The sequence below is a fragment of the Ptychodera flava genome, chromosome 7 (genome assembly GCF_041260155.1).
Source record: "Ptychodera flava strain L36383 chromosome 7, AS_Pfla_20210202, whole genome shotgun sequence".
Classification (NCBI taxonomy): domain Eukaryota; kingdom Metazoa; phylum Hemichordata; class Enteropneusta; family Ptychoderidae; genus Ptychodera; species Ptychodera flava.
In genome coordinates, this window is record NC_091934.1 from 11,330,151 (window position 1) to 11,343,045 (window position 12,895).

General features: G+C 39.3%; 1 protein-coding gene across 1 annotated transcript in view; it reads right to left on the bottom strand.

Moving 5' to 3' along the window:
- The window catches only part of LOC139136782 (probable serine/threonine-protein kinase pats1), a 33,695-nt gene extending 26,242 nt beyond the window's left edge, over nt 1-7,453 (bottom strand). The window contains exon 1 of the mRNA XM_070704617.1: nt 7,260-7,453. Coding sequence (XP_070560718.1) covers nt 7,260-7,395 — 136 coding nt within the window. The 5' untranslated portion in view covers nt 7,396-7,453. The remainder of the gene's footprint in view (nt 1-7,259) is intronic.
- Nucleotides 7,454-12,895: the final 5,442 nt, after the last annotated feature.

Genomic DNA, 12,895 nt, shown 5'->3' on the forward strand with positions numbered 1-12,895 from the left:
GTTAGATATTATCTGTACGGTATATAAATTATAATATTCATTCATATCACACCTTGGTCTGAAGGAGCTTTAACATTTTAGTCATCATACAGTCTCGTGCTACATATTTGTTGAGATATATATATATTCTTTGCATGTTGATATTTGTCATAGTGTAGTTTTGACTTGATCATATTCCTAAGAACACTTAGCTATTTTTGTTCTATATATCCCAACTTGCACTTGTTTCATAATCCACATTTATATAATTAGAAGGAGTTCCCTTTTCAGTGCCTTATCATTTTCCTGTATTTTTAGGAAGATAGACATACAATTTTCATAAAATGGCTTCCAATGTATCAATTCAAGAGCAAAGCATTTATGTTCAACATTTGCCCATTGCATGTACTGTCGAAAGTGTCAAAGAATTCTTAGAACAGCAGCTTGGTGTGGGAAATCTTGAGCAAAATTATATTTCTGGTGAAGATTCCGCTTTTATCATTTTTGAGGATGTAGAGTCTATCACAGCTGCTTTGCCAGTCATACACAAAAGCACGTTTAAAGAATGTAGGTTACGGGCAAGTCATATGACAACAAGTCGAGCGTTGGAACTGGGACACTTAATGGAAGAGGTCAAGCAGAGTGCTACACCACAGCATACCAAACCAAAATCGGAAGATATACAGGAAATTATAAGAATGCTGAGTTTACTATCTGAAGACGATAAGAAAGCAGTGGTGCAGGCCTTAACTCCCATTTCATCGAAGCCAACAGCAAAGCCAGAAATACCCACAACTGTGCCAAAACCAATCCCATTTCCATCATTAGCAGCATCAATACCTACCTCTGTTCCAGGGTCTTCTCCAATTATTGCGTCATCAACTGCTGAAGCAGTTGCTCCACAAACCCAACTGCCTTTCATTCAGTGGAATTCCCAAGAATAGTTATTTCTCTGGTAAGGGTGATGTCACTTATGAAATGTGGCGCTACGAGGTTCGGGCACTATAGAGTGAAAATATGTTTCCTGAGGCTATAATAATGCAGGCTGTCCGGAAATCATTACGATCCTCTGCTGCCGAAGTCCTACTGCATATGGGTGAAGACATCACTATGTCGAGATTGATCAAGAAGATGGATATGGTTTTTTGGAAAGTGTTGCCCCCTGAAGCAGTTTTGGAAAAATTCCATACAGCACGTCAAGGCAAGACAGAAAAAGTAGCCAAATGGGCATGTCGCATTGAAGGGCTGTTGGATAAGCTGAGATCAAGTCAATCTGTGACTAAAGATGCCGAGGAAACCATGCTCAGAAACAAGTTCTTTTCTGGTCTATCAGATGATCATGTTAAGAGTGCTATAAGACACATGTATGATACTGATGAAAGTTACCCCGAGTTATTACTTGCTGCTAGGAAGCTAGAGGTAAATAAGGAGACCATCACACGTGTTCACCAGAGAAGTGTGGCTGACAAGGATATGCTGGCCAAAATGGATGAGATCACCAAAAGTCTGGCAAGGTTATCCGAAAAGGTTGCTGAACTGGAGAAGCAAACTTCAACAAAAACACAATCCACTCCCCGTCGACGTGGTAACAACAGAGATGCCCAGGGACGACGTAACAACAATAATTCTCAACCTAAGCGAGCTTTTATTGGTAAGTGTGAACTTGGACACAAAAAAGCAGACTGTCCTTTAAATTGGGAGCGGCCAGGCATAAGGAGGGACATGTACTAGGCCGGGAGGGAAGCAGTCCCTCTAATATAATTGATTCCTTGGTAGGTGATGCCAACAAAAGTGAGATCATGCTTGGAAGATTCCCTTGTGTAGCTCTCATAGACACAGGATCAATGGTATCGACTGTTTCTGAAACCTTCAACAGAGATAAGCTACAGAAACCAATCTCGGAATTGAACAACATAGTGAGGGTAGAAGGGGCTAGTGGTACAGAACTTCCTTATATTGGTTATTTTGAAGTCAAAGCACGTTTGCCTGATAGTCATGGATGGGAAATATCCAAAGATATCCTTTTGCTTGTGGTTGAAGACACAGAATATAATAGATCAGTACCAGCTGTTATAGGCACAAATGTTCTCCAACTTTTTGTGGTTGAGCCGGAAGAAGTACAATCTAAACCAGAACTGTTACCGGAATGGAGATTAACATACCAAGCAATTATCCATCAACAGAAGATTGAAGCTAGGACATTTCCAGTCACCACTACTAAACCTATAACAGTCGGGTCATATAAACGCACAGTCATCCATGGATTTTGTAGGGCGGACATAAGGAATTGTGGATCAACTGTTGTGGTGAAACCAGAGAATGATAAACTTTTACCTGGTGGCTTACTTGTTACTCCTGCAGTGTTGATGTTAGAGCCCCAGGTAAAATCATGTCAGATACCAGTAGTAGTGACAAATCTTGGAGCACGAGCAGTTACAGTCCCCCTGAAAAGCACCCTAGGCAACATCAGCTTGGCATCCAATGTCTCACAGCCTTAAGACCCATATGGAGAGGATATTGATGCACACTCTAAGGACGCCACTTCACAAAAGGTACCCAAATGGTTGATGCAAGATCTGGAGTTAGAGGAGGCAGGTGCCGAATTATCTGATGTCCAAAAAGAACAAGCCCTAGCTGTTATTGGAAAATGGCAAAATGTGTTCTCAAAGGGTGAAATGGATTTAGGATGCACAACATTGGTAACTCATACTATAAAGTTAACAGATGAAACACCCTTTAAGGAAAAATACCATAGAATTCCACCTGGTATGTACGAGGAGTTACAACAGTACTTGAATGAAATGCTACAGAGTGGTGTGATTAGAGAGTCAAACAGCCCATGGTCATCAAATGTAGTTTGCATAAGGAAATCCAATGGAAAGCTGAGGATATGCATTGACTATAGACGCCTGAATTCCAAAACAATCAAGGATGCATATGTTCTGGATACACTTGACAACCTTAGTGGGGCGGAATGGTTTTCATCACTAGATCTCCGTTCGGGATATTTCTAGGTAGAGATGGCAGAAGATGACAAACAGAAAACAGCCTTCACAATTGGAAACTTGGGCCTATTTGAATTCAACCGCATGGCAATGGGACTAACCAATGCGCCTGCAACATTCCAGTATCTCATGGAAAGGTACTTTGGAGAACTGACCTTCAGAGAATGCTGCATATATCTGGATGATGTTATCGTTTTTTCTAAAACCTTTGAGGACCATCTTGTGAGATTAGAGCGTGTATTCCGGTGTTTGAAGTCAAATGGTCTAAAATCGAAGGCAAGTAAATGTGCTCTATTCCGGAGGAAAGTAAAATACCTTTGACACATAGTATCTGCTGATGGAATTGCAACTGATCCAGATAAGGTAGCAGCTCTACAGAACTGGCCAGTACCAACCAATATAATGGAACTGAGGCAATTTCTTGGGTTCGGTGGATACTACAGAAGATACATACAAAACTACGGCAAGATTGCTAAGCCACTGAATGACTTGTTGTGTGGAAGACAATCAAGAAATGAAGCTGAGAGATTTCAAAAACTCCAATGGGGACAACATGAACGGCAAGCCTTTGATTCACTTAGAGAAATCCTGATGGCTTCATCAATATTAGCTTTTGCGGACTACACACTACCATTTGAACTCCATACAGATGCAAGCTCAAAAGGTCTTGGAGCTGTACTATACCAACGTCAGAAAGGTATCCTCCGGGTGATCGCCTATGCAAGCAGAGGACTAACTAAATCTGAAAGTAACTATCCTGCTCACAAATTAGAATTTTTGGCACTGAAATGGGCTGTCACAAAAAAATTCAGTGACTACCTATACGGAAGCAAATTCACTGTGTATACTGACAACAATCCATTGACATACATATTGACTTCTGCTAAACCTGATGCAGTTGGACACAGATGGCTGTCGGCTTTGTCTTTGTACGTCTTCTCTATTGTTTACCAGAGTGGTAAGAAGAATATAGAGGCCGACACTTTATCAAGGATCCCATGGCATAGAGAGAACTCAGAAGAGGAAACTATTTTGGGGCCCAAGGTAGTTCAGGCACTGTGCCATACAGCAGAAGTTCCATATGTAGAATCACTCGAAATGATAGCAGATGTTGAGGGATCAGTAGAAGTTCAAGGTGGAGGTAAAGTTGACTGGAAGACAGAACAGTCCAAGGATACAGCGATGAGGTATATCATTGATGAGTTGAAGAAGGGTTACAAACCAATCGTAAATGGTCATACAGAGGATGTCAGATTACTGTTACGTGAATGGAAACGTCTTGTTTTGAAGAATGGTGTCTTGTACAGGAAATGTTTAATTGATGATGTAGAACACTTGCAACTTGTACTGCCAGAACAACACAGAAAATATGTCTTGGAGGAGCTACATGATAAAGTTGGACATTTTGGGCAAGCTAAAACCTTGGACCTCGTAAGACGGAGATTATAATGGCCTAGAATGGCAATGGATGTTCAAAAGAAAGTGGAATATTGCTTACCTTGTATTCGTCGGAAAACTTCAAATTCCACACCCAGAAGTCCGCTTGTGAATATTTATACATCACAACCAATGGAAATGGTTTAATTGACTTTCTCCATATGCCAACCCCAGATAGAGGATACAACAACATATTAGTGATGACAGACCACTTCACTAGATATGCGATCGCTGTACCCACAAAGAATCAGTCTGCCAGAACAACTACCAAGGTACTATTTGAACATCTGATCCTACATTATGGCTTCCCTGGAAGATTGCACAGTGATCAGGGGAGAAATTTTGAATCATCGACAATTCAAGAGCTTTGCAGAATTGCTAATATCAGGAAATCCAGGACCACCCCATACCACCCTGAAGGAAATGAAATGTGCGAGCGTTTTAATCAGACTCTACTACAGATGCTGGGAACCATGTCTGAAGAAAACAAGTCATATTGGTCCCTTCATGTGAACACACTGGTTAACGCCTATAATGCTACGAAGCATGAAGGCACTGCATATTCACCTTTCTTCCTGATGTTTGTTCGTGAACCAAAACTGCCTATTGACGTGTTGATGCATACTGACCAGATTTACCTACAACATGGTGGAACAGTCTCGGACTATGTAACAAAACTTGGAGAGAGGTTGGATTATGCTTATAAACTAGCAACTGAACGGTCTATCAAGTCTGGTGAATGGCAGAAGAAATTGTATGATAGACGTGTGAAGGAGGCAATAATAAAACCTGGAGATACTGTGTTGGTAAAGAATACTGGACCTAAGGAAAATTACAAATTGGCAGACCAATGGGAAAAGGATCTATATACGGTACTTTCACAGCCAACAGAGGATATCCCTGTGTATGTGGTTCAAAAACAAGTTAAGGGTGGAAGAAAGATAACCCTACATCAAAACCTACTACTACCAATACCAATACTTCCTGATGAATGCAATGATTTCCATGATTCTTACATCAATGTTAGACACAGTGGACCAGACAAAATTGATAATGCTGATGAGGATGAAGTGGATGATGATGATACTGGTAATGGTAAATTGCAACTAATTTCAACGGTCAACATACCTTCAAAACCTCCATGTCTAAATCCTGCTGCTGCAGAATTTATCTCATCCAAGAATGTAAGAGCCCCTATGGATAATGCTACAATATCAACTAGTACGGATATTGAAGACAACTATCAACTACTTACCTCTACAATCACATCAGATGAGGAGAGTCAAAGTCAACATACTGATGGTTCATCACCCAGAAATGGAGATGTCAGCACTTCAACCGACCCTATTTCAACAGACACAAGTTTTAGTACACAAACTGAACCATGTTACCCAACACGCCAGAGACAACCTCCAGACAGATATAATCCAGCTCCATGGGGAGCAAAATATTTTGTTCATACAACATTGTGTAATATACCGTTTATTGATTGCAAATGTGAATAAATTTGTTTTCAGAATGTCCATGGCCAGTACGCCATTTTTCCTCGCAGGGGTGGATGTAACGGCCTAATGGGATTTTGGTGTGTTTTCTGTTGATATTGTTTCTCGTTTTGTGTGCTGTGCTAGTATTTTGAGTTTTCTAAATATACTAGCATAATTCATGACTTTGATTCATACACTCTCATTCAACCAATAGAACTTACCTTCTATTGTTACCCCTCGCTCACATGAAATCACCTGGATGTTTTATTCAACCAATAGAAACTTACCTTTTATTGTTGCTCTCGCTCACATGAAATCACCTGGATGTTTTATTTCAGCCAATGAATAAAGCTAACCTGGCATTACCACGTGGATTGCCAATATAAAAGCACTCCACGCATAATTTGGTTCAGTTCACCTCTGTAGCCGGACAGGCAGCATACAAGGAACTGACAATGTCTCTGTGTTCCATTTTCAGGTTAGTTTCTTTTCTTTGACTACATTAATTTTACGGTAGTTTGGAGTATTCACTATGTATTTTGTTGCATTGTTACTGCTGTATTTTAGTGTATGTAATCGCTGTATTTTAGTGTACATGAATTTCTGTGTAATTTTGTTCAGTTCACCTCTGAAGCCGGACAGGCAGCATAAAAGGAACTGACAATGTCTCTGTGTTCAATTTTCAGTAATAAACGCTATCACTAGTGAAATGCATTTGAGTGTCGGGTTGTGGTTGACAGCGAGGACCGTGACAGTGAGGAAAATAACTCGAAACAAAACGAGTGATACAGCAATTTGTGAAAATTGGTGGTTTTTCGGATAAAAGTAATATAGTCTTATTGAGTGTATTGTGAGTGAATTATTTTTAAGATGATTTATTCTACAGTCTTCATCACAGGAACTTACGATTCGAAAGCCATCAGGTTTGATAAACCTTTTTTTATGTTTCTACATTGAAACAACATTCACTTCGTTATCATGATTTACTGATCAGTATTTAATTGTATTTATTGATAACTGTATATATTTGTCGATGAGCAGTCTATGTCGAGAGCGTATGCGATAAATGGTTAGCTGTTCACCACATCGCGTGATTGGTGATGTACTGGAGAGGGATACCGACGTTTGCTTTGAACATGGTCTAGTTTCTTAAAGGACACAATTTTGTTTCCCCTAACTTGATACACACATAAAGATAAAGAGTTTGTGAAAGGGTAAAGTTAAAGTCTGCTGTTCTTAACTACCACTCTGTCCATTCTTTCGAAATCGTTTTCACTGACCTGAGTACTGATCGTCAATGTGATTTTATGAAATAAAATGTACCCTTAATAATCCATTATTTGTTTAAACTTACCTTTAACAATCCATTCTGTGATCTTTACACTATAGACATCAGCTCCATCGGTGCTGAAATGCTTTGCTTCGGGGGGTTCATGAAAAAGACTTCTTTTTGTTGATGTCTTCCCTGCACCGTACGCACCAACTAACATAACACGTCCTCGGAAAACCTTTATGCGCGTGTCATCACTTTGAGATGATTCTTGAAGTCTGTTAAAAAAACCCTGGTAAAATAAAGGAATTACGAATTATGCATTTGCTTGAGATAAGGTATCTTCATGGAAATTATCACATGGGATGTGCGTGCAACTAAAATGTAATGTTGGTGTAACTAGTGGGGACACTTTGTGTTGAGATCTGATTCAATTGCGAGTTCTGCCTAGGGGATTTGAAAGGGAGTATAATTGCTCACCGTCTACTTTCGGAGGATAGCCAGCGAGAGGACGTGTGCCCAATAAAGGCGCTCTTCTCAATCCCTGGTTCTCGCATTAGCGAATGTGTCAATAGCCCATTAACAGTTTGTCATTCTTTCGTTTTCCATTGAATATTTTATCAAGGAAATAATATTTATATTAGATAAATCTGATAATCGGGTGGGGGCTTTAAGACGAAACATGCAAAGTATTATTGTTTGACTTCCCATTAGGGAAGAGGTCATCTTCAAATAGGCGGTACCGCCAATACCTCCCGCGGTATACCTCTAACCCTGGAGGGACTGGCGATAAGGCAGTTAGCAGCTTTTAATGAGCTTGCATGCATAATGAGACCGCGGAAAACCGCGCTACTTAGTACATCATTAGTAAACTATTGTTTTCAAGTCTTTTGATTTTGCGGAGAGCCATTACATTTGGAAACTGAGTGAACGAAGGAGAGTTGGCGTCATGCATGGCCACCTGGCAGTGTCTGACTTGTAATGTCAGTATCACAATTCCCAAGAGTGCTGTTGCCGTTGAATGACATTTTGTGTCAGTATTCAACAACACATACAGCACAATAGGCTCGTTCTAATAATGAGAAAATTGAAACGTAAACATTTATGTCACTCTTTTCTTTTCTGTATTGGAAATACAAGATTGCAACGATGTAGCACAATCCGTACTGTACACATACAATGACTTTGCACTTGCGGCATATATATTCATATGTATTGATAAAATTTGCCTATGTGTCACCGTCATCGGCAAGATGCGCGCAGTTGTTTTAGGATGATAAAATGCAATACAGATACTTGCCAACTATAACATCAAGAGTTGGTCATAGTTTTAAAATAGAAATGACATGAGTCTAAAGTGACGTCAGAAAGAAACGTGGTGTTGAAAAGTTGGACACCAATTTTTTATGTTGGTGGCAATTTAAGTATGGATGTGTTGTTTTGCAAAGTTTATAACCACTAAAAATTGATCATGCAGCAATAAACACGGTGAATAACATGTAGGTGTGTGATTGCTAGTGATTTTTCTTATGATTCTTAAATCGCCAAATAAAAACATTTATATATACGATTATGAACAGCTGTGTGTCAGCAACGGCACTTGCCTCCGGTCGCTTGGCTTTTCTTGGCATAGCAACAGCAGTTACTGGCTGGCCGAGCAAGCCAATGCGTTCATCCCACGATCCTACGCAACAACCTACCACTAATGCGACAGTCTGCTTAAGTTTATTCCTTCAGTTTATTATGTTTGGTATTTATATGCCCATAGACTTTGAGCAAGTCTTAAAGCATGGTCCCTCCACAAAAATCCCGTCAGCTTGGCTATACCATACTTGGCTAAGGCACCAATCCCGCACGCACGTTCAATAATGATGCTACAAAAATCAGACTTGCCATCAAAAGACCCTTTGGGTTGAAAGGTCAATTTAGATGTTGCCTGAATGAAAACATTGTTCTAAAAAGAGTGCAACCATTACGGTCCGGCAATTTGTTTGTTGACCCATAGTCCATAGTACGTGAGACTATGTGATGATCGATTTTTGAACGTGGGATTCTCAGCAATGACAACGTCGAGTTCGGCCCTGTGATGTATGTGATTTGCATAATTTATGTCTGGGTCACACTCTCCGAAAGTCAGCAACATTTCATTGCCCAAACATTGTGATTTTACCATATTTATTTAAATATCAGCATCCAACTTTGACGTCCCACATATTTCTGTCAGAAATAACGATATATAACGTGATGTTGAGTCTGTAAAATCACCAATATATGTAGGGCTTTTTTAATTCATTTCTCCATGCTTTTCAATTACATTACATGTCATGTATATCAATGCATATCAATGCTAAATCATTTATCCGTGACGTGCACACTCCCTCTGTGAAATCGTCTATCTTTTACATCTGACCATATTCCCTCTGCAATTTGGCGGATACCCATAAACAAAAACTGAAATGACGTGCATTTTACCTTGACGCTCCAGTACGTAAAATCGCCGAAAGAAGATTGCATTCGTAGCGAAGAACGCTATGCAGAGTGGCTTACGCGTTCTACGCACTTTACTTTTTGCACAGATTTGGATTGAGACGCGCCGTCTCACACAACCTGCTCTAATCAATGCGGTGTATGTCCGAAATCAAACTTTCATTCATTCATTCATTCATTCATTCATTCATTCATTCATTCACTCTAACTAACGGTGTTTAACAGTTTGTCAAACACCAGGTGAGTATTTGGTCGTCCCTTGATGCGTCACTCTCACCTCGTTTTTCGTTTGTACATACAAACATGTGCGATGAAATGAATATTAAATGTGGATTTCCAGTTTATTCTATGCCTTCACCCATTTTTGTTTGCTCAAAGTTCAAAGAATACCTACCATGTTCTGTAATCTTGAATGCAAAGATTCAGACGTCAAACAATTATATCAGCAGCATGTTTTATTGAACTGAGCTTTATAGCAGAATGTTTTATTTATTGAACGAGTTCATGAAGTTTATTAAATAAACATGTGATCGTAGACTTGCTCCAAGTCTGTGGGCATATAAATATCAACTCCGCATGCCGGTTTGTGGTAGGCTGTTTACGTAGATCGTAGGGTGAACCCTTTTGGGCACTTATGCTGCTATCAAATGCGGATGAATATTAGACGACAAACTGTCCCCCAAGGCAATGTCGATATTTGCTATCACGGAATGGTCCCATTCTGCCGATGTGCGACCCGAGATTTACTTCCCGATCTCGGACAAATCGAACAAATTTTGGGTGTCGTAACTTGAACCAAGATATACGTTCGCTCTCTCTCTCTCTCTCTCTCTCTCTCTCTCTCTCTCTCTCTCTCTCTCTCTCTCTCTCTCTCTCAAAAATACTGCAACCTGTGTTTAGTACAGCCATTCAGGCCATTTACCTCTGTGACTGCGGTATTACCGCGATCATTAGGAGTAGTAGAGGTGTTAATGTTTCACCTCAAGTCCACGGTAATGAGTTCTCATGAATATTCACGGTCTCTGAGCGGCGGTAATGCTGGCGGTAAGTGAAGTAGAGGTATACCGCGGGAGGTATCCAGCGATACCGCCTATTTGAAAATGACCTCTTCCCTTAAAGCCCCAATAGCTGCATATGTTTAATAAACCGATCACAAAGTATCCTTAGTTTCCCAAGAGGTTTCTTTAATTAAGGCTAGTTAGAGACTGAACAAGTGCATAACGCTGCCATGAGTGTCGATGGCGGCATGTAAATTCAAAGGTTTTAACATCATTTTAGATTTCCCGCCATTATCAAAAACTAATCATATGACAGAGAAAATAAAGATTACAACAACAAAATGTTAGCCATCGTGTGTTGTGCATTAAAGTAAATGGCATCATGCTTGTTTCTGTTATGATCACGATGTGTATGTGCAGGAAATACTGTTATTTTGTATTTTTCCGTGGGGGCGCCATTTTATAGGTGCGGCGCCCACTTATTATTAAGCCTGTTAAAATGTGTAGCCATGGTCAAAATCAGCGAGCAGTGACTTCAATACACGTCCTTTAGTGAGTACATATAAACGAACCAACTCTGGTTTGAAAATAAAATCATGAAAATAATGCAGCAAATTTGCAGCTATTGGGGCTTCAATATAATATATCGCTACCATAGCCTAAATACTATTTTCCACATCTTACATTCTAATTAATTCAAAATACCGTTACCATCATGCTGTATAAATAGAAAGAGAGATAACTGTCGTGCATATGTACGAGGACTCACGGCAAGAATGATCGGATTTAACTAACATTAAGAAAAGCGCCCTGTATGTCAATAGCAAGATGCAAAGTCCCAGTTTATAAACAAAAAGTTTTCAGCTTGCAATACTTGACTTAGGGCAGTACAGTTGCTATGGCAACGATAATTATGGCATAATATGCCCTTTTTAGAACACGGTAGATTGTTAGCATGGTAAATGCAAAACGTTATGTACAAAAATTTGCATTTTTATGATTTTATCCCATTTTTGATATATTAATCAGGAAAGCTATACTTGCCCAGGTCTGACAACTTGAAGTGTATGTGCACTGTGCGCATCAGAGGTTGACCAAGTAAACTGGGTGTTTGAATTTAATATTTTACGCAATGCATAGTGGAACTACTAAAGTATATAGCAAGTAATAATTATTCCTATTTTATTCTTTCTTATCATGAATCAAGACTATTATTGACCTCGTCAACGTTGCTTGTGCATCTTCAGACGGAAATAAAATTTCTAATTATAAACTCTGGCGCAACACCAAGGGCTGAGCCGTATATGATATTATATAATACGGTGCTTTTTATTCTTTGGAGGGCAACGGCCATCGAAGGACCACAAGCTTATGATCTTGGTAAGCGTAATGCAGACGGCCAAGAGAATCACATTCGCTAACTTATGTTAACGGTGAGACATCTCGTCAATACTTACATCTTAGTGACCATGAGATATGATCCCGCGATGTTAACGCGCAGGATATTGCTCTTTCAATTTTCTCGTTACGAGAAAGTAGACATGTTTTTGTTTGTTCACAAATCAAGAACATTCAGTCTTTACAGAGACAACTAGGTTGCTGTACATACTAATTTGCATTCGATGAAGGAAGCTTATCTACATTCGTTTTCTACCTGAACGTTATGTCGTCGCTTTTTTATGCAGGTTGCACTAATACACACATCCACTTTATTTACCGAAGAAAACAAGGTGAACCTTTTGGGTTTGAAGAAGTAATATATCACGAGTAACAATAAGCACATCAGGTTCTTATAAATGAAATGAAAGTTTGTTCAAAGATAAACTATAAACATCACGTGCATAGTAATTTACGATGTAATTGAACATATTATATTTTTTTCAAGAATTTGCCAGTAAACATACGAACATTCGAACACTAAGTCAAAGTAAACATCATAGGTCAATACAAAGGGTCACTATATTTAAATTCACTTCATTTAAATTCACTCAGAGTGTTGAAATGACATTAAACATAATGCAGTGAGCTATTTAAAATATAACTTGGTTATACTTACGAGCTATTTTCAAAAATGAGAGAGAGAGAGAGAGAGAGAGAAGAGAGAGAGAGAGAGAGAGAGAGAGAGAGAGAGAGAGAGAGAGAGAAGAGAGTTCGTGAGGGGAGAAAAGATAAGTGAGAAAAAATCAGAAATACAGTCACATGGTATGCGTTTTCATATTTAGCTAATTTACAGCA